Source organism: Nerophis ophidion, linkage group LG07, assembly GCF_033978795.1.
Source record: "Nerophis ophidion isolate RoL-2023_Sa linkage group LG07, RoL_Noph_v1.0, whole genome shotgun sequence".
Classification (NCBI taxonomy): domain Eukaryota; kingdom Metazoa; phylum Chordata; class Actinopteri; order Syngnathiformes; family Syngnathidae; genus Nerophis; species Nerophis ophidion.
The window spans coordinates 18255807-18280859 of record NC_084617.1 but is presented as its reverse complement, the minus strand read 5'-3'; the positions used below and the strand labels follow the sequence as shown (position 1 = coordinate 18280859).

The following is a 25053-nucleotide window of genomic DNA, read 5'->3' as shown; positions in this document are numbered from 1 at the left end:
GAGGTGGCATCTCGAACTGTTACCGGGAGGGCATTCCAGAGTACTGGAGCCCGAACGGAAAACGCTCTATAGCCCGCAGACTTTTTTTGGGCTTTGGGAATCACTAACAAGCCGGAGTCCTTTGAACGCAGATTTCTTGCCGGGACATATGGTACAATACAATCGGCAAGATAGGATGGAGCTAGACCGTGTAGTATTTTATACGTAAGTAGTAAAACCTTAAAGTCACATCTTAAGTGCACAGGAAGCCAGTGCAGGTGAGCCAGTACAGGCGTAATGTGATCAAACTTTCTTGTTCTTGTCAAAAGTCTAGCAGCCGCATTTTGTACCAACTGTAATCTTTTAATGCTAGACATGGGGAGACCCGAAAATAATACGTTACAGTAGTCGAGGCGAGACGTAACAAACGCATGGATAATGATCTCAGCGTCTTTAGTGGACAGAATGGAGCGAATTTTAGCGATATTACGGAGATGAAAGAAGGCCGTTTTAGTAACGCTTTTAATGTGTGCCTCAAAGGAGAGAGTTGGGTCAAAGATAATACCCAGATTCTTTACCGTGTCGCCTTGTTTAATTGTTTGGTTGTCAAATGTTAGAGTTGTATTATTAAATAGAGTTCGGTGTCTAGCAGGACCGATAATCAGCATTTCCGTTTTTTTGGCGTTGAGTTGCAAAAAGTTAGCGGACATCCATTGTTTAATTTCATTAAGACACGCCTCCAACTGACTACAATCCGGCGTGTTGGTCAGCTTTAGGGGCATGTAGAGTTGGGTGTCATCAGCATAACAGTGAAAGCTAACACCGTATTTGCGTATGATGTCACCTAGCGGCAGCATGTAGATGCTGAAGAGTGCAGGGCCAAGGACCGAACCCTGGGGAACTCCACACGTTACCTTAACGTAGTCCGAGGTCACATTGTTATGGGAGACACACTGCATCCTATCAGTAAGATAAGAGTTAAACCAAGACAGGGCTAAGTCTGACATACCAATTCGTGTTTTGATACGTTCTAATAAAATATTATGATCGACGGTATCGAAAGCAGCGCTAAGATCGAGGAGCAGCAACATAGATGACGCATCAGAAGTCTATCGTTAGCAATAGATCATTAGTCATTTTTGCGAGGGCTGTCTCCGTGGAGTGATTTGCCCTGAAACCGGATTGAAAGGTTTCACATAGATTGTTAGACGCTAAGTGTTCATTTACCTGCTCCGCAACAATTTTTTCGAGGATTTTTGAAATAAAGGGAAGGTGAGACACTGGTCGGTAGTTTACCATGAGGTCAGGATCGAGGTTAGGTCTTTTAAGAAGAGGATGAATAACCGCTTTTTTGAATGCTAGGGGAACAGTGCCCGAGGAAAGTGATAAGTTTATAATATTTAGCACTGATGGACCTAATAATACAAAGAGCTCCTTGATCAGTTTCCCAGGAAGAGGGTCAAGTAAACATGTTGTTTGTTTTATTCCATTTACACGTTGTAACAATTCCTCTAATGTTATTTCCTCAAAACGAGAGAAACTATTTTGGAGGGCAGTATCCGCCGTATATACAATCGTGTCAGTGTTAATAGAACCCCGTTGTAGCTGGGACGCATTGTCTTTAATCTCCTTTCTAATGACTTCAATTTTCTTACTAAAGAATTGCATAAAGTCATCAGCTGAGTGGGTGGAGCTACTGGAAGGAGTCCCTTGTTGGGTTAGCGATGCTACCGTACTAAACAAAAATTTAGGATCGTTTTTATTACGGTGGATGAGATTTCAGTAATATTTAGCTTTAGCTAAGGTAAGCATGCGTTTATAAGTTATTAAGCCATCACTCCATGCTTGATGGTGCACCTCAAGTTTAGTCGTGCGCCATTTGCGTTCCAGCTTTCTGCATAATAATTTCTGAGCTTTAGTTTCTTCTGTAAACCACGGGGTGCGCTTTTTTGGAGCCTTTTTTAACTTTAGCGGTGCTATGTTATCAATGGTTTCGCGCAGGGCGTCGTTAAAGTTGTTAGTGAGGTTATCAATAGAGCCCACATACTTTGGGAATGGTGCCATTACCGAGGGTAGTAGGTCAGCAAGAGTTGTGGTTGTGGCCGTATTAATGTTGCGGCTGCTAAAGCAGTTATTATTATTATTAGTTTGACGAACATGCGTCTGAACCTCGAATTTTATAAGGTAATGATCGGACAATACTTTAGTATACGGAAGTATCGTAACTTTGGAGACGGTGATACCCCTGACAAGCACTAGGTCTATCGTATTACCGTTGCGATGCGTGGGTTCATTTATTATTTGTGTGAGACCACAGCTATCAATTATAGTCTGGAGCGCTACGCACGGTGGGTCCGATGGGGTATTCATATGGATATTAAAGTCCCCCATTATGATTACATTATCGGCGTGTGTCACTAGATCAGCAACGAACTCTGAGAATTCATTGATAAAGTCCGAATAGGGCCCTGGGGGGCGGTAGATAACAGCCAGGTGTAGAGGCAGTGGTGTGACAGACCTCATAGTAAGCACCTCAAACGATTTATATTTATTATTTATGTTAGGACTAAGGTTAAAGTTTTTGTTGTATATTAGTGCGACCCCCCCCCCCCACCCCTTTTAAGCGGACGGGCAATATGCGCATGTGTAAAGTTAGGAGGACATGCCTCATTTAGCGCAAAAAAGTCGTTTGGTTTAAGCCAGGTTTCGCTGAGACCGATGACGTTAAGATTGTTGTCTCTGATGATATCATTAACTAACAACGTTTTGGGAGACAATGATCTTATGTTTAAAAAACCTATATTATAGGCTGTTTTAGGGAATTTTTGATCAAATTATCCGTAGTAGCAATATTAATAATGTTGTGTTTATTATGCCCTGTGCATTTAGTATAATTACGACCATATCTAGGAATTGATACGACGGGAATTTTCCGATTGTTTGATTGTTGCTTTGATAAACTGCACGTATCATGGTTAGCCACCTCAGTAACGGGGATTTTCCGATTGTTTGTTTGTTGCTTTGATAAACTGCATGCATCATAGTTAGCCACCTCGGTAAAACACATGTCCAACTCTGAAACACTCAAAGCAGAAAAAACTTTTTCTAATTTAACTGACTCCTTACCCAGACCAGTAGTCTCGCATCCTTTATTTAAATCCGGCTGCAGGATGGAGGGAAGTGGTGTTCTGTGGGGATTAGCCTTCTGCTTTGTTTTAAGCCCCGCTCGGCATCCGCGTTTCCGATCACACCGCTGGCGTCTGCTCCGTAGACGGCCCCCGCTGCTACTATACTCCCCTGCTTCACAGGCCGCTGGATGTAGCCGCCACAGCACTCCCGTGCTAGTCAGCACGTCCAGCAAGCACGCGTCTATCAGTCCAAAACGGCCCGATATGTCCACATCCAGAAGTGTCTGGTGGTCGTACGTGATCACGGAGTGACCACGATGTGAGCCAGCCATGAAGTCTGCAGAACTGTCCGGCATTTCCGCCAAATGTTCCATCTTTAGCAAGAGCACCGCAATGTTGCAGCCCGTCCGGGCGCCGCCATCTTGGAAATATCTTAATGGTTTTTGTGACACTTCTAACTTTGACCACAGCGTCAGTCGCTATGTAGAGTGGCGCTTTCCATAATTTTTAGCAGACTGCATTGCAAAATGATTGTGAATGGGGCCATACAAATCTCTTCCCTACTTTACATGTATGTTTTCTGTCAAAATGGAAGGAACAAATTGTCAGGTTCAAACACTAATGACATCTATTAAACAAGACAAAAGGCAAAGAATCAAACAGACACATAATTAAATCTGGACTCAGATCTTGAGGAGAGACACGGCCACTGTACACTCGTTGTACAGTCCTGCACCAAGCTCTGACGAAAAAGGTTTACGTCTCCTCTTTTATTTAGATATTCAATGTTTACGCAACAACACGTCACAACAGAGATGGGGAGTATGTAAACAGTCATTGTTTTTGGTCACATTGAAGACAAAAGAAGAAGATGCCTCATGTTTGGTTTTGTCCTGGATTCAGCTTCGGCAGGTGTTTGAGGACAATAGATAACCCCTCCCGTCGCATTCCAATGTACACAGCGGAATCTTCCAAGACTTTGCTTGGTCGAACAAGGACAGCTCTCATCTGTTCAATGGAAACTCAGAGAGTGGAAAGTTTTTTGATAATTTACACACAATTTTTCTAACACAAATACATTTAGTAAGACAAAGAGAAAGTACTTAATCGATGCACATTATTTCCAGTCTTTCGCGGGCCATAGAAAGTGATATGGCGGGACAGATCTGGCCCCCGGACCTTGAGTTTGACACCTGTGATTAAGATTATTACTTTATAGTGTAAGAAGGTTCAAATTGGAAGTGAGAAACAAAAAATTTACAGCAAGCTAGAAATGTAATTGTGTTTTTTAGTTAAAAAATATTTTGAATGTGTTTGTTTGCGGGACTTTTAAGCTACTTTTATGTGTATTCAGTAAAAATAAGATGAAAGTGGAAAAAGTGCAGTATTTTTCCGTTTGCCCTAATGATAATTGTCATTCATGCTATTTCTCTGGAAAATCAAACAGTAGCGTAACATTTTTATCATCCCAATTTACGCTCCGAATTCCAATCAAAGCATTTAGAGCAATTCACCGGAACAAGGCAGCTTTTGCGTCATTTATTGATTTTCCCTGGCATTGACAGACGTGGCGACTTACAAAAGTGTAAAGACGACATCCACTTTTGATATTCGCACGCTCGTCTCCCCGGGTAATCGGATGATTTCTCGCCAGAAGAATTCCGCCTTAATTGACAAAAGGGTACATTGTACGCTCTGAGTGCTGCAAGCTTGCACTGCGTAACAGTTTGGAAATGCTTGAAAAAGTCATATTTAGATACTTTGCGAGTGTACACTTGCATAATTCAACACGTCGGAAAAGAAACAGGAAGAAGCAGAGTTTATTTAACCCTAACCCTTCTCCGTGTATCAGCTGATTACTGACTTATTTTTTCACTTCCTGTGTTGAACATGTTAACTAGTTGCAGTGTTTTGTGAGGAAAATAAAACAATATGCAATTGTCGGTCCCTCCTGGATTGTGTGTGCTTTTTTTTGGGTGATTTTTCATGGCAGCTTTTTCAAAACATTGCAACATTTTGAAAGTCAATTTGTTATTTTATGAATTTGTTATAAATATTTTAAATGTGTTCCTTTGTACATGAACCTAAAAAGTACAGGATTTTAACACAAATTGTGTTGCATTGATGTTTTACATGGACTTAACGGTAGACACAAGATAGCAATAAAAAGCACACTTGGGTCTCCTTGGACGTATCCTTGCTCATCCATGCAGTCTGGACGCTGGCCGAGAGTTAGTGGGCGGCCGAAGGTGGAATCGGCTCTCTTAGTTGCTTTGTTGGGTCTGCTCCTGTCTCTGGCCATGCTCCCCCACCCCAGCAGGCGGTGGCGAGAAACACCGAAGAGGCCACCACAGTGTATGTGTTTTTTTTTTTTGTTTTTTTGTGTTGTTTTACTTTTGTGGCTGTATGTAGAAGTGGCTGGTTGCATCAGCTCTGCTTTTTTAAATTTCCTTAATGTTCTTTGAGGTTTCCCTCTTACACACACATTTATTTGTGCTATGGCTATGAGGTTTGATGTGTTTTTTTCTCCCCACCCCTTGTTCTCCCCACCATTACTTGTTGTTCACCTTTTTTGTAAGGGGTGTTGTGAGATCCCATTCTGTCTCCCTCTAATGTTTGTCTGCTCTTGAATGATATTGTGTTGAAAATCTTAAATTCCCCTCGGGGGCATACTTGCCAACCCTCACGATTTTCCCGGGAGACTCCCGAATTTCAGTGCCCCTCCTGAAAATCTCCCGGGGCAACCATCCGAATTTCTCCTGATTTCCACCCGGACAACAATAATGGGGGAGTGCCTTAAAGGCACTGCCTTTAGCGTCCTCTATAACCCGTCGTCATGTCCGCTTTTCCACCGTACAAAAAGCGTGCCGGCCCAGTCACGTGATATATGCGGCTTTTGCACACACCTAGGTGAATGCAAAGCATACTTGGTCAACAGCCATACAGGTCACACTGAGGGTGGCCGTATAAACAACTTTTACACTATTACAAATATGCGCCACACTGTGAACCCACACCAAACAAGAATGACAAACATATTTCGGGAAAACATCCGCACCGTAAAACAATATAAACACAACAGAACAAATACCCAGAACCCCTTGCAGCACTAATTCTTCTGGGACGCTACTATATACAAGTTATCATTCACAAGCCTGATGGCCTGTGGGTAAAAACTGTTTGTCAGTCTCATAATCCTGGATTTCGGGCTCCTGTATCGTCTGCCTGATGGTAGGAGGCTGAAGAGACTGTGCTGGGGGTGTGTTCTGTCCTTTATGATGTTGTGCGCTTTCCTGGTGGCCCTGGTAGAGTACATGTCCTGTAGTGAGGGGAAGGCTGCTCCTGATATGTATTGAGCAGTTTTAATCACTCGCTGGAGTGCCTTCCTGTCCTTAGCAGTGCAGTTTCCATACCAGACTGTGATTGAGCTGGTAAGGACACTCTCAACTGTACTTCTACAGAAGTTGCTGAGAATTTTGGGTGGCATACCAAATGTTCTCAGCCTTCTTAGGAAGTACAGTCACTGCTGGGCTTTCTTTATTGTTTGTTGGGTGTTGTGATCCCAGGTGAGGTCCTCGCTGATGTGGGTCCCGAAGAATTTAAAGGTTTTCACCCTGTCCACCTTTGTCCCCCCTATGTACAAAGGTGTGTACTGTGCACTCCTTCTCCGAGGGTCAATAATCATCTCCTTGGTCTTGTCTGTGTTCAAGGAGAGATTATTATCCTGACACCAGGCCACCAGTTCCGCTACCTCCCTTTTGTACTCTGCCTCAGCTCCCCCGGTGACCAGTCCGACGACCGTAGTATCATCCGCAAACTTGATGATAGTGGTGTTGTTCTGGGAGGCCACACAGTCGTGTGTGAAGACTGTGTACAGTAGGGGGCTCAGCACGCAGCCTTGGGGGGGGGTCCCTAACCTTTGTGCCTGATGTCTGGATGTCTGGTTGCCGATTCTGACTGACTGGGGCCGTTTTGTGAGAAAGTTCAGGACCCAGGTTGATTGGCAACACTAAATTGGCCCTAGTGTGTGAATGTGAGTGTGAATGTTGTCTATCTGTGTTGGCCCTGCGATGAGGTAGCGACTTGTCCAGGGTGTACTCCGCCTTCCATTCGATTGTAGCTGAGATAGGCTCCAGCGCCCCCCGCAACCCTGAAGGGAATAAGCAGTAGAAAATAGATGGATGTCAGTTACATTGTCATGATGTCTTGTAAAAATGTATTAGTGATAAATTTGAATAGACAACTAATATTACTAGACAACTTTTTATATATAATTGACTTTTTCGTGGTTAATTCTAGAAATAAATGTATATGTATATATACTACACCAGGAACCGTCAAGAACACTGAAAAACAAGAACCTATAAGGCAGCAATGAATGGGTTAGAAGGGCCCACACCTATACTCTTTCAGGGGGCCAAGAATTCCTAGCAACGGCCCTGCAGCACGGTGAAGAGGGGTTAGTGCGTCTGCCTCACAATATGAAGGTCCTGAGTAGTCCCGAGTTCAATCCCGGGCTCCGGATCTTTCTGTGTGGAGTTTGCATGTTCTCCCCAGGTACTCCGGCTTCCTTCCACCTCCAAAGACATGCACCTGGGGATAGGTTGATTGGCAACACTAAATTGGCCCTAGTGTGTGAATGTGAGTGTGAATGTTGTCTGTCTATCTGTGTTGGCCCTGCGACGAGATGGCGCCTTGTCCAGGGTTTACGACACCTTCTGCCGGATTGTAGCTGATATAGGCTCCAGCGCCCCCCGCAACCCCAGAGGGAATAAGCAGTGGGAAATAGATGGATGGAACTTTGATAAGCATCTGACGAAAGTCAGTTACATTATCATGATGTCTTGTAAAAATGTGTTATTAGTGGTAAATTTGAATAGACAACTAATAATACTAGACAACTATTTATACAACTATTTTAGACTTGTTAGTGTTTAATTGTAGAAAAAAATATATAATATATATATATATATATATATATATATATATATATATATATATATATATATATATATATACATATATATATATATATATATTACACCAGGCACCATCAAGAATACTGAAAAACAAGAACATTTAAGGCAGCAATGAATTGGGTTAGAAGGTCCCCCCTACAAAAAACCTTCCCCCCCCATTTACTTCCGGGGTCATGATTAATACAGACGTTTTGTTAACGCTATATTATGAATACATAACGCTATATTATAAAAATATAACGCTATATTATAAAAATATAACGCTATATTATAAAAATACAGACTTTTTTTAACACTATATCATAAAAAATTTAAAATTAAATTAAAAAAACAATTTACAAACACAAGCTATGGGATGACGCATTTACTTCCGGGGTCACATTTCCTCATGTTTCCTCTTACATCATCAGATAGCTTGTGTTTATAATTTTTTTTTTTTTTTTAATAATATAGCGTTAACAAAACAACTGTATTTTTATAATATAGCGTCATATTTTTATAATATAGCGTTATATTTTTATAATTTAGCGTTAACAAAACGTCTGTATTAATCATGAACCCGGAAGTAAATGGGGGGGGGGGGGTTGTAGGGGGAAGAAATTTGGTGTGACAGCCTACACCGATACTCTTTCAGGGGGCTGTCACGCCAAATTTCTTCCCCCCTAAAAAGACCTTCCCCCCTGAAAAAATTTGGCGTGACAGCCCCTCTAATGCTTGAAGGACCCCAATGAGGGTGGAAGGACCTTAAAGCAGCCCACACATGCCTGTTTTGAAGGCCTACTGAAATTAGATTTTCTTATTCAAACGGGTATAGCAGGTCCATTCTATGTGTCATACTTGATCATTTCACGATATTGCCATATTTTCGCTGACAGGATTTAGTAGAGAACATCCACGATAAAGTTCGCAACTTTCGGTGTTAAGAGAAAAGCCCTGCCTCTACCGGAAGTCGCAGACGATGACGTCACATGTTTGATGGCTCCTCACATATTAACATTAATTTTAATGGGAGCTTCCAACAAAAAGTGCAATACGGACCGAGAAAACGACAATTTCCCCATTAATTTGAGCGCGGATGAAAGATTCGTGTTTGAGGATATTGATAGCGACGGACTAGAAAGAAAAAAAAAATGTGATTGCATTGGGACGGATCCCGATGTTTTTAAACACATTTACTAGGATAATTCTGGGAAATCCCTTATCTTTCTATTGTGTTGCTAGTGTTTTAGTGAGTTTAATATTACGTGATAGTCGTGATGCCAATTTCTCAGGGAAGTCGACGGCAGCTTCATGGACGGCCCAAGCTCAGCTTTTCTCTGGTAAGAAGCGACTTTTTAACTACAAATTTCTCAGATGCTGGTTGACATGTGGTCTGGATCCACGTCTGCTTGACCTCGCTCTGATCCATAGTAAATTTTCACCTCCGGGAATTTCAAACAAGGAATCACCGTGTGTTTGTGTGGCTTAAGGCTAAAGGTTCCCACCTCCATCTTTCTAATTTGACTTCTCCAATATTAATTTAACAAATTGCAAAAGATTCAGCAACACATATCTCTAAAATACTGTGTAATTATGCCGTTAAAACAGACGACTTTTAGTTGTGTGTGTGCGCTCATACTTCCTAAAAACGCGTGACGTCTTGCGTACACATCATCATTACACAACGTTTCCAAGACGAAACTACCGGGTAGTTCAAAATTGTAATTTAGTAAACTAAAAAAGCCGTATTGGCATGTGTTGCAATGTTAATATTTCAACATTGATATATAAACTATCAGACTGCGTGGTCGGTAGTAGTGGGTTTCAGTAGGCCTTTAAAAGCATTATAATTGGCTGATTGTCATTGGTGAAAAATAAAGGTGAGGAAAAAATATTTGCATTCCAGCATGCTAACCTTTCAAGCTATTTTTGCTTCGCTTATTTTGCAGCTGTAACGCTTAAGAGTCAAATAACTTGGTAGTGTCACGCCCTTATTGGGGTCCTTCAGGCATTAGAGGGGCTGTCACGCCAAATTTCTTCCGGGGGGAAGGTTTTTGTAGGGGGAACAAATTTGGCGTGACAGGGCTGTCACGCCAAATTTCTTCCCCCCTACAAAAACCTTCCTCCCCCCATTTATTTCCGGGGTCATGATTAATACAGACTTTTTGTTAACCCTATATTATAAAAATGTAACGCTATATTATAAAAATACAGACGTTTTGTTCACGCTATATTATAAAAAATAAAAAATAAATTAAAAAAAAAAATTTACAAACACATGGGATGACGTAAGAGGAAACGTGAGGAAACGTGACCCCGGAAGTAAATGCGTCATCCCATAGCTTGTGTTTGTAAATTGTTTTTTTTTTTTATATATAATATAGCGTTAACAAAACATCTGTATTTTTATAATATAGCGTTATATTTTTTGAATATAGCGTTATATATTTATGATATAGCGTTAACAAAACATCTGTATTTTTATAATATAGCGTTATATTTTTAGAATATAGCGTTATATTTTTAGAATATAGCGTTATATATTTATAATATAGCGTTAACAATACGTCTGTATTAATCATAACCACGGAAGTAAATGGGGGGGTGGTAGGGGGGAAGAAATTTGGCGTAACAGGGCCAAGAATTCCTAGCAACGGCCCTGCCTGCCTATGTAACATCATAGGTCGGGCTGTGTGACTGACTGAGACTGACGCCGCAGTCACGTGACCTGTGTTTGTGTCTCCTCCTAGCCCCGCCCATCACCCCGCCCACAAATAGGACTACTTATAACCAAAGCTGAGGGGCGAAACCGAATACTTTGTTCACATCGTGCAGCTGCAATATCAGCCAAAAAACAAAATAAAAAAAATGGGAGTGTTGACAATAAGAGTTGAATACTGGTAAGTGTCATCATTACGCTATGAATCTTTGCTGTCATGTAATGTTTATGTCGTTTAAAGCCGGAGCTATTGACGCTAGCATGTCCAGCTAACGGCTAGCTAACGTGTCTCTTTGGTGAAACTCAACGTGTTTTGTTTTTTTTTTATTATTGATTATTTTTTCCCCTTTCTCTAAGTGGCAAATGAGGCTACGAGCCCCGCTACAAGGAGCTCGCCCGGGTGGTGAAGGATGAGTTTCCTGAGGCGGACGTGTCGGGCTTCGTGGGGAGGAAAGGTAAATTAATAATTTAACTGATAATGCTGGTTACTACGGTGGCAGGGACGTGAAATGCCGACATTACGTAAAGCAGGGGTCACCAACGCGGTGCCCGCGGGCACCAGGTAGCCCGTAAGGACCAGATGAGTCGACCGCTGGCCTGTTCTAAAAATAGCTCAAAAAACAGCACTTACCAGTGAGCTGCCTGTATTTTTTTAAATTTTATTTATTTACTAGCAAGCTGGTCTCGCTTTGCTCGACGTTTTTATTCTAAGAGAGACAAAACTCAAATAGAATTTGAAAATCCAAGGAAATATTTTAAAAACCAGGTCTTCACTTGTTTGAATAAATTCATTTTTTTTTTTTACTTTGCTTCTTATAACTTTAAGAAAGACAATTTTAGAGAAAAAAATACATCCTTAAAAATGATTTTAGAATTTTTAAACACATATACCTTTTTACCTTTTCAATTGCTTCCTCTTCTTTCCTGACAATTTAAATCAATGTTCAAGTAAATGTATTTTTTTATTGTAAAGAACAATAAATAAATTTTAATTTAATTCTTCATTTTAGCTTCTGTTTTTTCGACCAAGAATATTTGTGAAATATTTCTTCAAACTTAATATGATTAAAATTCAAAAAAATTATTCTGGCAAATCTAGAAAATCTTTAGAATTTTAGATCTTATTTCAAAGTCTTTTGAATTTCTTTTAAAAATTTTATTCTGGAAAATCTAGAAGAAATTATGATTTGTCTTTGTTAGAAATATAGCTTGGTCCAATTTGTTATATATTCTAACAAAGTGTAGATTAGATTTTAACCTATTTAAAACATGTCATCAAAATTCTAAAAATTAATCTTAATCAGGAAAAATTACTAATGATGTTCTATAAATTATTTTTTTAATTTTTTCAAAAAGATTCAAATTAGCTAGTTTTTCACTTAATTTTTTTCGGTTGAATTTCAAAGAATGGAAATTGAAGATAAACTATGTTTCAAAATTTTATTTACATTTTTTTCGTGTATTCTCCTCTTTTAAACCATTCAATTAAGTGTTGTTTTTTTCATCATTTATTCTCTACAAAATACCTTCGGTAAAAGGGAAAAAAATGTATGACGGAATGACAGACAGAAATAAAAAAATGTTTTTAATATTTATATATATATATATATATATATATATATATATGTATATATATATATGTATATATATATATATATATATATATATATATATATATATATATATATATATATATATATATATATATATATATATATATATATATATATATATATATATAGTGAGAGAGAGAGAGATTTACTAAAAGGTAAATTGAGCAAATTGGCTATTTCTGGCAATTTATTTAAGTGTGTATCAAATTGGTAGCCCTTCGCATTAATCAGTACCCAAGAAGTAGCTCTTGGTTTCAAAAAATTGGTGACCCCTGACATAAACGCTTCAAAATAAAACATTATATTAAGTCTTATTTGTTTAAATGACCGTTGAGACGATTTCAGTGGTTTCAAAAAATTGGTGTCCCCTGACATAAACGCTTCAAAATAAAACATTATATTAAGTCTTATTTGTTTAAATGACCGTTGAGACGATTTCAGTGATATAAGTATCATTTTCCTGTGATAAATAATGAAGTTTTTTTTTTTTTTTTTAACCTAGTGAAAATGCACTAATTTATGGTCAACATCCTCAATACAAAGTCAATGGGGCTTAATATTTTAGGTAGGACCTTGTAAAAATGTCCCAACTTTCTACATATTTGCCCCGTTTTAAAAAGGTTGGTATCGTTTGAAAGCTTGTTAAACTTGTTTCATTATGTAATTCGCTTTGAGTCACGAGAGAAAAGCACTATGTAATTATAATTAATTACACTTCACCTAAACAGAAGTATAGGTTTGACATAAGGATGGGCGATATATCGATATACACGATATATCGCGGGTTTGTCTCTGTGCGATATAGAAAATGACTGTATCGTGATATTCGAGTATACGTTCTCACGCAGTTGCTTTTAGCTGCTGGCATTACACTACAGGCTCTCCTCACTCTTTCCTGTCTCTCCTTCTCACAGAGTGTGAGCGCACCTTCTTACATACTTTACATACTGTCCCGTCATACATCACATACGTATACGCCCTCTTGGAGCAGAGAGGTAGCAGCATGGGTAACGTTAGCTGTGGTGCTAGCAGACCCGTGCGAGTGGTAATACGAGAGAAAGAAGGTGCAAATGAAGGAAGAAATAATTCCCAAGAAAAACAGCAGGGGGTCCATCGTCTGGCGGTGGTTTGGCATCAAGTGGGCATATATCGAACAGACAACCATAATAAGTCAAGCATACAGCACAAGCGTTGCTATAAAAAGTAGCATTACTGCTAATATGTAGCATCATTTGCAAAGTCACCTGCTAGAGAATGAAGAGTGCTTACTTAGCATGTCAACATCTCTGCTCGGTGCCACACGCCCACACCATCAAAATGCAGAGGCAAACATTTCCACATCAACACCGTATGAAAAAAATATAATTTAATAACGTCCGTAGTAACCTACCACATAGCGAAGAACGAACACTATTTGATTTCCTATTATGCAGCTAATTTTTATTTGACACTTAAAATGTCTCTGACAACCTTCCACTTTCTGTTTTGAAATGACATGAACGTTTGCAATTGTTTAATAAATACACTTTTGGTCAATTGACTTAGTTGTGGTTTCCCTCTCTGCATGAAATTTTAAAAGTAGCATATATTAATGCAGTATGAAGAAGAATGTTTTAATGTAGACACATAGAATCATCATACTGCCGTGATTATATGCATCAAGTGTTTATTCAAGTCCAAGGCAAAATATCGAGATATATATCGTGTATCGCCATACGGCCTAAAAATATCGAGATATTAAAAAAAGGCCATTTCGCCCAGCCCTAGTGTTTCAGTTAAGCTGTGGTTTTAATTGATCACTTTCATGAAATTGGCGTAGGAAGTGATAGAAAATCTGTGTAAACAAGATTGAGAAAAATATGAGAGAAATGCTGCAAGTTGACGGAACTATAAACCAGAGGTGGCCAGGCTAATACAATGTAGAATATTAGGTCCAATAGTTGATATTTGTATTAGGTTTTTTTTTTATAGCCATTGAATTGGGTTTGAGCAGGGAGGGAAAGGGGGCTGAAATGTCCCTTTTTTTATTCTGCATTTCCAGAAGAGAGCCACATTTCTCCTGGACATCAAAGTTTATTTATATAGCCCTTAATCACAAGTGTCTCAAAGGGCTGCACAAGCCACAGCGACCTCCTCGGGCAATAAAAGAACTCAACCCAATGGGATACAATGAGAAACCTTGGGAGGACCACAGATGTGGACTGGTGCAATGGACGTCAAATCAAATTCAGGTCTTTAAAATGGAGCTGTACTTTTTTGTAAATGTTTTCCTATCATTCACAATCTCTATGTTCAACAAAAATACATGTTTTTCTTCTTTTTACACATTCTAACTAGTAAATAAACGCTAATAAAAGTCAGCTAACTATGGAGCCAATGGGATGAAATTTACTACGCCCTTAAAAGCATCTAAAAATCGTCACCGATACTCTTTACAAGTCGTGACCTTGAATATTAACCATGTATTAGCGATATTTTCATTCTAAGCACTAGCACTACTTGTAGCAGCGCTGTGATCATAGAGAGCTAAATACCGTATGATGTTTTATTTACTCACTGAGCTGCTGGATCGCCTCTGAGCTGGTGAAAGTTAATTCTAGATTATAGATAATGCATCTTCAACTTAGACCCACCGAAGGTGGGAAAGACACAAAAAGTTACTCATTTGCTGCAACTTTTTTTTTTTTTACCCTTGAGGATTTTGATTGATTATTCATTTAATGGGAATATATAAACATCCCATCAGTTGGCTTCCCAGTGAGAGCAGACATTGTACAGTAAGTGATTGTCTTATGTTCATTTGTATTTCTTGTTTAGCACTGGTAAAAAATCAATTTACCATGAATTGATTAACGTGGACTATGACTTAAACTATTTGAAAAACGTATTCGGGTGTTACCATTTAGTGGTCAATTGTACGGAATATGTACTGAACTGTGCAATCTAATAATACAAGTCTCAATTAATCAAAGCAATACTGCTGCATGATGCTTAGTGTTTCACTAAAGCCACATCTGTTTAGCACACAGCTTCTACACCTTTTTAGATCATCCTCCCTATGTTCAGGCTCAAAAATATAAGGTTATGGATCATTATTTGTCCCAAAGTAGTCATCGTTGTCTCTCATTAAGTTTGCCATGATTAGAAGTATTGTTGTTGATGAAGGGAAATGCACACATTGTGGAGCGTCTGTGAAGTTAATATGCCGCTGTATGCTAAAAATGAGCAAAATATCTAAATAGCACATCTTATTATGAATGTGCCTGTTACTACATGACATATATTCTTACAGAATGTGTACAAAACTTTTATGGGGGAGGAGTTGGATGTTTTTAGAGGCATTACATTAGGAATAGTGACTCCTATTACTTCCATTGTTAGCTGACTTTTGCTAACATATATTCACGAGTTAGAAGCATAAAAAACATGGCAGCTAGGATAGACTCCAGAACCTGAGAGGGAAAAGCAGTACAAAATGTATGGATGGATGTGTTCTTGTCTTACACACAGGTTTTGAATGACTGGCAAAACAGAGAAAAAGGTGCAGTTCTCCTTTTAAAGAAAAACATTCCTCAGGTGTGGCTGTCTTGCTAGTATATTTTGGTCATTGAATTTTCTTTTTATGAAAGGGAAGTCAAGAAACTAAAATCATTAATTTTTATTTTTAAAAACTCTAAATATAAAATTGACAAACTTGTTTTTTTTCTTGTTTTCCATAAAGCAATAACCAGATGAAAATGTTGGCCTTTAATTTTCTATTTCATATAAGAAAAAACAAACAGAAATAAAAAAATTAAAAATAAAAAAAAACTGACCAAAAACAAATGTATTTTTAATATACTGACACTGTGACTGGAAGTTGCTATTTAAAGACAATGTTGTGTAGGAAAAACAGAGTAGTGTTGGATCCTGTTTCAGGCTGTGGTCTCGTCATTAAATAGCAAGTATGAGGAAAAAAATTTTTCTGTTTTTTTGTTTTTTTTTCTTTTGACTGTAGATTTTTTTAAATAAAATCTAAAATGCAAATTCAACCTTTTTTTTTTTATCCAGTTGATGCTTTTCAACACACGTAAAATAAAATAAAACATTTCAATTTAATTTTTTTGTATCTCACAATAACATTCAGACAGTTGTCACTTGCCATACTGCGTTTCAAATATTGTGGACTCACTACTTCCAGAGATTTAACAAAAAGTTAGCATATTCTGCAGATGTATGGCCTAAATTAAGTGTTGAAATAAATCTTGTCTATGTCTTGTATGTGTTACAGTGCAGCATTTGTCTTTTCTATTTTGTTGTGGCGATAGAAGATATTCTTTAAGCGGGACTTCAGTTTCCGGTTTAAGGGTGATTATACTATCTTAACTGCAACAAACAAGTTGACCAACTTTTTTTTTTAAGGACAACTTTTTGATGCACTATATATTCAACCCCTGCCTCGTCAATAACAATTCCACACCCTGAAATACTTCTTTGTAGCATACATAATATGCAATGGTGTTTCTTTGTTCAAAATGTTGCTTTCTGACCGTCTCTTTAGGATGTGCCTTTTTGTGGGCAGTCTTAATTACATGCCCCCAGATCGACCACGTCTTCCCCCCGCCACATTTGTTGTACCGGTAGTTTTTAGTGCTTCCATAGTAAGTCTACAGATATAAGTTAGAAGTGTGCGCTACTTTGTATTGGAAATGGCAACACAGAGGATGAATGCCACATAACAAGAAAATAGAGGAAAAAGGAGCTTTTTGACTACAGCGAGGGCTACAATGGCGGATTCATGCAAATTTTCAGGATTTATGCAGTTTCCAAATACACAGCAGGTATTAACGGGTAAGAAAGGTTGGTTTGCATAAAATTCCGCAACAAAGCACCAGAGATTATGTGTCCTAATAGATGCCCTTTTGAGGTACTGGTATACACACCATAATAGTTCCTGTATGTTGAAGCATAGTACGTCCTACTAGGTGCTGACAATCAAGTGGTGTGGCTTCATAGCTTACCAAAAATTTTACTAAAACATTTTCACAGATTTTTGAGCGCCGTGTGTAATGTTCTATCTTCTCAATGAATGAAACACTAAAGTTTGAGTGTTGCTTGCTTACGTGTACGTGCTACAGTAATTTGTTGAGCCGGCGTCAACCTGCAGTCCGCACGTATAATTCTTGTGTGACTGCTGGTCTACTGGTCACACTTGGCATTACACCATGTACCAAATAAATGCTTCGAGGTCGGTAGGCACAACCAGAATTAATATGTACATTAGGCGAACAGGGTTATAAGGCACACTGATTCTTGAGAAAATAAAAGGATTTTAAGTGCGGCTATATGTCCAACAAATAGGGCATGTTAAATATATTTAGAAGGTCATCACTTTAAAATATTTTATTTATTTACAATTACCCTACTTAATGGAAATTAGTTTACCATGTCCAGGCCTGGGAACAATTAGCCCAAAAAATAGGCATATTTTGTTTTGTTTTCTTGTTGATTAAAGAAAAATACAATGGCCAAAAGATACAGACCTGGTAGCTTGGCTAACTTTTTAGTTTTGTTCTGTGAATTCTGTTTTTGTTCATTTATGAAACAGGAACGACTGATGTGACAGTTCATGTGGTCTAACTCAGTTAAAATTGGTTTGTGTCAGAATCCTGCTCTGCAGCACAAAAAGAAAACCACAATCACAGCTAAGGCAACAAAGAGAAACCACGCCTGTGTCCCATCCACACAGACATGAGTCCAGGTCCTTCAGGGCTCACAGTACGACCCGTCCTGCAGAAACGTGGTGTACTTTTTAAAAATGTCTTAATGTGGAAAGAAAAATGTTTTCAAATGAGAACACGTCATTCTAAAATCGTTAAAAGCTGGGACATGGAGAAGTTCCTAGGAGCGTGATCTTGTGAAGTGAGCATGTCCAGTGTGCATTCTGTTTGCTGCTATCCTCAAGTGTACTTTGAAGTGTGAAGACTGCATTGTTTGTCTGTCCTCCCTTTTCCAGCCAGCTTTGAGATTGTCATCAACGATCAGCTGGTTTTCTCCAAGTTGGAGCTGGGAGGATTCCCCTACGAGGATGACGTAAGAAGCACACAGCACAGTTGGAAATATCTGCGGTTTCTGTCTAACATGTTGGACTGCACTTTTGTGTCCAGGTGTTGGACGTCATCCAGAAAGCTCGTGATGGCCACGCCTTGCAGAAGATCAGCAAGAGCCGCGCGCCCTGCGTTATCATGTAGCCGCCGGGAGAAAACCAGCGCAACTTGATGTGCAACGTTGCGATGAAGCCGGATGCTAAAAAGGTTACCAGCACACCTTTACATCCGCCAGACAACATCTTTTCTGCTGCTGCCTCCTCTCTCAGCTCCTACTCTGGAGCTCCAGGCCGCTAATGACTAGCACAGCCGAAAAAGCTTCACACGGCTGTGCTGCGATGAAATCACGCCTGGGTGTTCCTTTTTAACGTGCGAGCAGCGATGAGGAGAAGCAGGGAAAACAAAGTGGCTCTTTTTTTGTTTGTTTGTTTAATGCCTTTATCTCGTGCGCTCATCTTTTGGCTAGGTCAGTAAAAAAAAAAAAACGGAAATATTTCTGTAATATGCATTTTGTAGTAACAGTTTTCATGTCCTCTGTCATAACTGCCATTCAAATACATTTTTACTTTAGTGTCATGCACAAAAGGAGGAGCATTGCAATTGATTTTATTAAAAGTTTTATTAAAGCAAAATGGAGTGCACTACTTGAGTTCAACTAGAGGGGGCGCTGTTGAACAGAGGTGTCCAAACTTGATAAAAACAATTTTAAAAAAGCGTGCAGAGGCCATTTTGATATTTTTGAAACCAATACAATATATTTTGTTACTCTTATGGCTTCCCTCAATTTTAGTGAATGTTAACGGTCGCCGGGATCAAAAATGCTCAATCATTAACGTGTTGAAATAAGTCACTAATATTTAACTTTAAACGCTGTAATATCTATAAATCAATATCCATTTACTTACTCCAATGGAAAAAATACAAAATATACAGGATTTTCCCCCCAAAAAATTTCAAAGCAGAATATTTGATAATTTATTGGAGCCTTTTATACGTCAACAATTCATTACACTGTTATATTTAATTAATGGGGATATACTATACGGCCAGCACGGTGGTAGAGGGGTTAGTTAGTGCACCTTCCTCACAATACGAAGGTCCTGAGTAATCCTGGGTTAAATCCCGGGTTCAGTATCTTTCTGTGTGGAGTTTGCATGTTCTCCCCGTGACTGCGTGGGTTCCCTCCGGGTACTCCGGCTTCCTCCCACTTCCAAAGACATGCACCTGGGGATAGGTTGATTGGCAACACTAAATTGGCCCTAGTGTGTGAATGTGAGTGTGAATGTTGTCTGTCTATCTGTGTTGGCCCTGCCATGAGATAGCGACTTGTCCAGGGTGTACACCGCCTTCCGCCCAACTGCTGTTGAGATAGGCTCCAGCGATCCCAAAAGGGACAAGCGGTAAAAAATGGATGGATGGATGGGATATACTAATAATAAATGTTTTACTTCATGAATTTATTCATTCATTCATATTAAAAAATCCCAATACATTTATTGGGGATCCAAAAAGGCCCCACTCATAAAAGTGTTTAAGTCATACCTTTTTTATATACTTTAAACTCTAATCTCTCGCTGAACTTGAGATCTATTATTAGCTTGTATTTATATTTTTGTTTTTAGTTTAGCATGATGCCGTTTCTGTCAAAACTTTGTTTTTTATATGACAAACACGCAAAATATGCAATATCTCTTTCCCCCCCCCCCACCACCCCCCCCCCAAATATTTTAAGGTGCAATATATGAAATATTAGAAAGTTTGAATATGTTATTTCATAACATTGATTTTGATTAAGTATTTTTTGAGCAATGACAATTTTAAAGAAAAAGAAAAAACAGCCTGCACGGCAGCTTTGTGTTACTGCAGGCAACATTACAACTTTTTGTCGTTTGAATTTCAGCTGTTTTCTCTTTTATTACACTATATATATATATATATATATATATATATATATATATAATAATATGCCACAGGTCATTAAACAATTATGTACAGAACCCAAATAGCCCCTGGGCCGCACTTTGGACACCACCGCAGTACAACTTTAATTTTGAAAATAACAAATATTTTCACCGTTTATCTCTTTTCCTGCCAACAAAATTACATTATCGCAAGTGCTTTTTGTCATCGCTTTACACCAAATCTTCTATGGGTTTGATTTTTTTTTTCTGCCCATTACTACTTTCCCCAAAGCAGATGTTTATGAATAATGTCAGCCCTTACAAGTTCTCTTGTGTTTACGCTCTCGTCCTTGTAGGAACATCTTGCACTCCCAGCAGACTGCGTAGCTTTGGCGACCGCCGTGAGGTCTTTCATAAACATGTTTTTGTCTTCTGTCACTGAACAAGTGAGCGAGTGTCGTTCCCAAAAGGGGTTCTTGTTGTCATGTGTCGAGTTTATCTACATAAGTTTGCCGTTTAAGAACCGCTTCAGTAAATCAAAATACTATTATGGTATCCATGAAATACTGTGTCCTAGGAGTTAGTCAAACAAAGACTATAAAAATAGGACCCATTACCTCCCTGCTTGGCATTTAGCATTAAGGGTTGGAATTGGGGGTTGAATCACCAAAAATGATTCCCAGGTGTGGCCACTGCTGCTGCTCACTGCTCCCCTCACCTTCCAGGGAGTGATCAAAGGAGATGCAGAGAATAATTTCGCCACCCCTAGTGTATGTGTGTGGTACTTTTAACTTTAAATACTCACACCCCTGCAGTACACAATCACGGACGCCAGGGGGAGACAAATGCACATGCACATTTTAAACTCAAGTTTACAGATGGAATAAAGACAAATATTAGACTGGTGGAATTTTTTTTATTTTTGATTCATTTGAAAAATTTCCAAAACTAGTGGAATGAAATGCATTGCAGTTATCGCCAAATAACTTACCGCGTTCAGCAAAAAACTAAAAAATACTTTTAAATATTAAAATCAAAAGAAATGTATCCTGTTTGAAATACTTGTACAAAGTAAAGCATTCTGATAAAATGAAGTATTTTTCTCTCATGTTCCATATTTTCGAAGTTGTAATACATCAAATTGAATTATGTTTCATATAGATACATTTTTTTCTTGTAAGTGAAAAATGTTCTCTATGATTAAAAATGTCCATATAAGGTTCATAGTTTTACTGCAGTAAAAAAAAATATTGTGACACCTGCGGTCATTTACGGCCTGCACTTCATTTTTCAGTGGCCCACGCCACATTCTAAAAAAAAAAAGAAACAGGAAAAATATAATGAGAAAAAGTTGCAATTTTGACACTAATAACACAAAGTTGCCATGGAGGCTTTTTTTTTCTTTACTGTCATTGCTCCAAAAAAAAAAAAAAACAATGAATCAAAATCAATCTTGTTATAATTGTTTGACCTTTTCAGGGCTTCAATTACGTCACATTAAATATTCCATTTTGGGGGGATATATTGCATATTTTGTCTTATTTGCCATATAAAAAACGTTTTTTTTACACAAAGGGCATAAAACCAACAAACAAAAAAAGCATAACAAAATAATAAAAAAATATTGACTGATAAATCTGATTGATTGATACTTTTATTAGTAGATTTCACAGTACAGTACATATTCCGTACAATTGACCACTAAATGGTAACACCTGAATAAGTTTTTCAACTTGTTTAAGTCGGGGTCCACATTAATCAATTCGTACAAATATATACTATCAACAAAATACAGTCATCACACAGGTTAATCATCATAGTATGTACATTGAATTATTTACATTATTTACAATACGGGGGGTGGGATGAGGAGCTTTGGTTGATATCAGTACTTCAGTCATCAACAATTGCATCAACAGAGAAATGGACTTTGAAACAGTGTAGGTCTTACTTAGTAGGATATGTACAGCCAGCAGAGAACACAGTGAGTTCAGATAGCATAAGAGCAAGTGAATACAGTAGAAGTACATTTTATTATTTACAATAGGTTATTTACAATCCGAAGAGATGGGATGTGAATGGAGGAGGGTATTAGTAAAGGGTTGAAGTTGCCTGGAGGTGTTGTTTTAGAGCAGTTTTGAAGGAATATAGAGATGCACTTACTTTTACACCTGTTGGGAGTGCATTCCACATTGATGTGGCATAGAAAGAGAATGAGTTAAGACCTTTGTTAGATCGGAATCTGGGTTTAACGTGGTTTGTGGAGCTCCCCCTGAAGTTGATCTAAGCGTTGAAAGTAAAAAGAAATATAAAACAATTATTCTTATCTTCACACTTTTTTAGTCGAGACCTTTTGGATCCCTGAAAAAAAATAAAACATTAAAATCAGTGTTGCCCTAAAAAATTGACCCATTTAAGGGTCCAACTACTTCACATCAAATTAGTTTGTGAAATATTAAATAGTTTGTGGTTTTGCCCAAAAAACTATTTTCTCTAACAAAAGGGCATAAAACATGGAAAAAAAATTATATCAACATATCTGAGGTTGAGCTAGAGATTTAAGCGTGGAAAAAATATATGTGACACTATTTTAAAATGTTTATGATTGAAACCGCTTCAGGTCCTTGGGGCCAAACTTAAAGTCAGTCAAAGGTTACAAACAAATATTTGTATTGGTTTACAAAATATCAAACTGGCCCACACATGCTTTAATTATTCAGTGTGTTTGGACACCCCTGTTGTAAAGCATGATTCTCTAGTAAAATTATCAATTTAAATTCGAATTGCGATTCTACTTCCTGTTTGCAACCCCAATTCAAATGGGTAAATGTATTCTGATTTTTCAGTACAGAGCCTTTAATTGGGTACTAAACGTCAAGCAAATTTCTACGCAGTCATGCATTTATTAGTTGTGTCATCAAATACCAATGGTGACAAATGTACTAGAAGTGTGTTTAAAATGTGGGTGTGTGTAAGCGGCCAGGGTGTGTCTCCATGTTGGTGCGTGGAGTGAGCAGATAGCTCCTAAAGTGGCGATAACAAATATTTAGCACATTTGTCTTTAACTGGGCCTCACTTTGCCTCCATGCAAGGCTGTTCTGACAACCTTTATGATGTTTACAAATTCATTGCCACAATAAAGTATTATTCTGTATTGCATATGTATATATATATATATATATATATATATATATATATATATATATACATATATACATATGCAATACAGAATAATACTTCATGTGTGTATGTATGTATATATTTAGATATATGTACTGTATGCATATGTGTGTATATATATTATATGTATATATATATATATTTAGATCTATGTACTGTATGTATGTGTGTATGTACATATTATATATATATATATATATATATATATATATATATATATATATATTTGCACATTAGGTCAGGAAAAAACAGAGGCTACTTCATCCCTACAAGCCTGTTTCACAGGTTTCAATGGGATTTTATTATAAATTATAAATAAAATCCCCTGAAGAGCAGGGAAACTTGCAAAACAGGCTTTTGGGGATGAATTAGCCTCTGTGTTTTTTCCTGACCTAACGTATATTCTGCTGTATGGAGCACTGTAACGGATAAACTACAGAAATCTTGACTAAAAAATTGTTTTTATGTATAGGGGGGGAAAAAATTATATGTATATATATTTTTTCCCCCTATATATGTATATATATATATATATATATATATGTATATATATATATATATCCATCCATTTTCTACCGCTTATTCCCTTTCGGGGTTGCGGGGGGCGCTGGCGCCTATCTCAGCTACAATCGGGCGGAAGGCGGTGTACACCCTGGACAAGTCGCCACCTCATCGCAGGGCCAACACAGATAGACAGACAACATTCACACTCACATTCACACACTAGGGCCAATTTAGTGTTGCCAATCAACCTATCCCCAGGTGCATGTCTTTGGAGGTGGGAGGAAGCCGGAGTACCCGGAGGGAACCCACGCATTCACGGGGAGAACATGCAAACTCCACATAGAAAGATCCAGAGCCTGGATTTGAACCCAGGACTGCAGGACCTTCGTATTGTGAGGCAGACGCACTAGCCCCTCTTCCACGTGAAGCCATATATATATATATATATATATATATATATATATATATATATATATATATATATATTTATAATATATATATTGCCCCGATGATATGGAGCACTGTAACGGATAAACTGCAGAAATCTTGACTAAAAAAGTTTTTTATGTATAGGGGGGGAAAAAATTATATATATATATATACATTTTCTCCCTATATATATATATATATATATATATATATATATATATATATATATATATATATATATATATAATATATAAAACATAATGTAGCCTTTTCTTTATGATTTGTTATGTATGCCAAGTCCTCACTTTGCCCCGATGACACTGATAACTTGAACAATCCATAATTTCAGTTTCATGGAGGCTATAGGGATAATTATTTTCTTCTTCTTCCAACATTCTTGGAATTCATGTGACAAACAAAAGTATTTCATTTGCCGGTCACCATACTGATGACACTGTACACACGTCACATGACATTAACTGTCATGCACACAGTTCTTTTTGGAGGCTGCCGAACACTGGAGACAGAAAATATGTTTCAATTGTTATGATGATTT

At 38.0% G+C, this 25053-nt stretch overlaps 1 protein-coding gene across 1 annotated transcript; it reads left to right on the top strand.

Moving 5' to 3' along the window:
* Positions 1–10806: 10806 nt before the first annotated feature.
* On the top strand, positions 10807–19115 carry LOC133555976 (migration and invasion enhancer 1-like). Its single transcript, XM_061905502.1, has 4 exons — positions 10807–10965; positions 11142–11239; positions 18393–18469; positions 18544–19115. The coding sequence occupies exons 1-4, from the start codon at positions 10934–10936 to the stop codon at positions 18625–18627; spliced, it is 291 nt and encodes a 96-aa protein (XP_061761486.1). The 5' UTR covers positions 10807–10933; the 3' UTR covers positions 18628–19115.
* The last annotated feature ends 5938 nt before the right edge of the window (positions 19116–25053 follow it).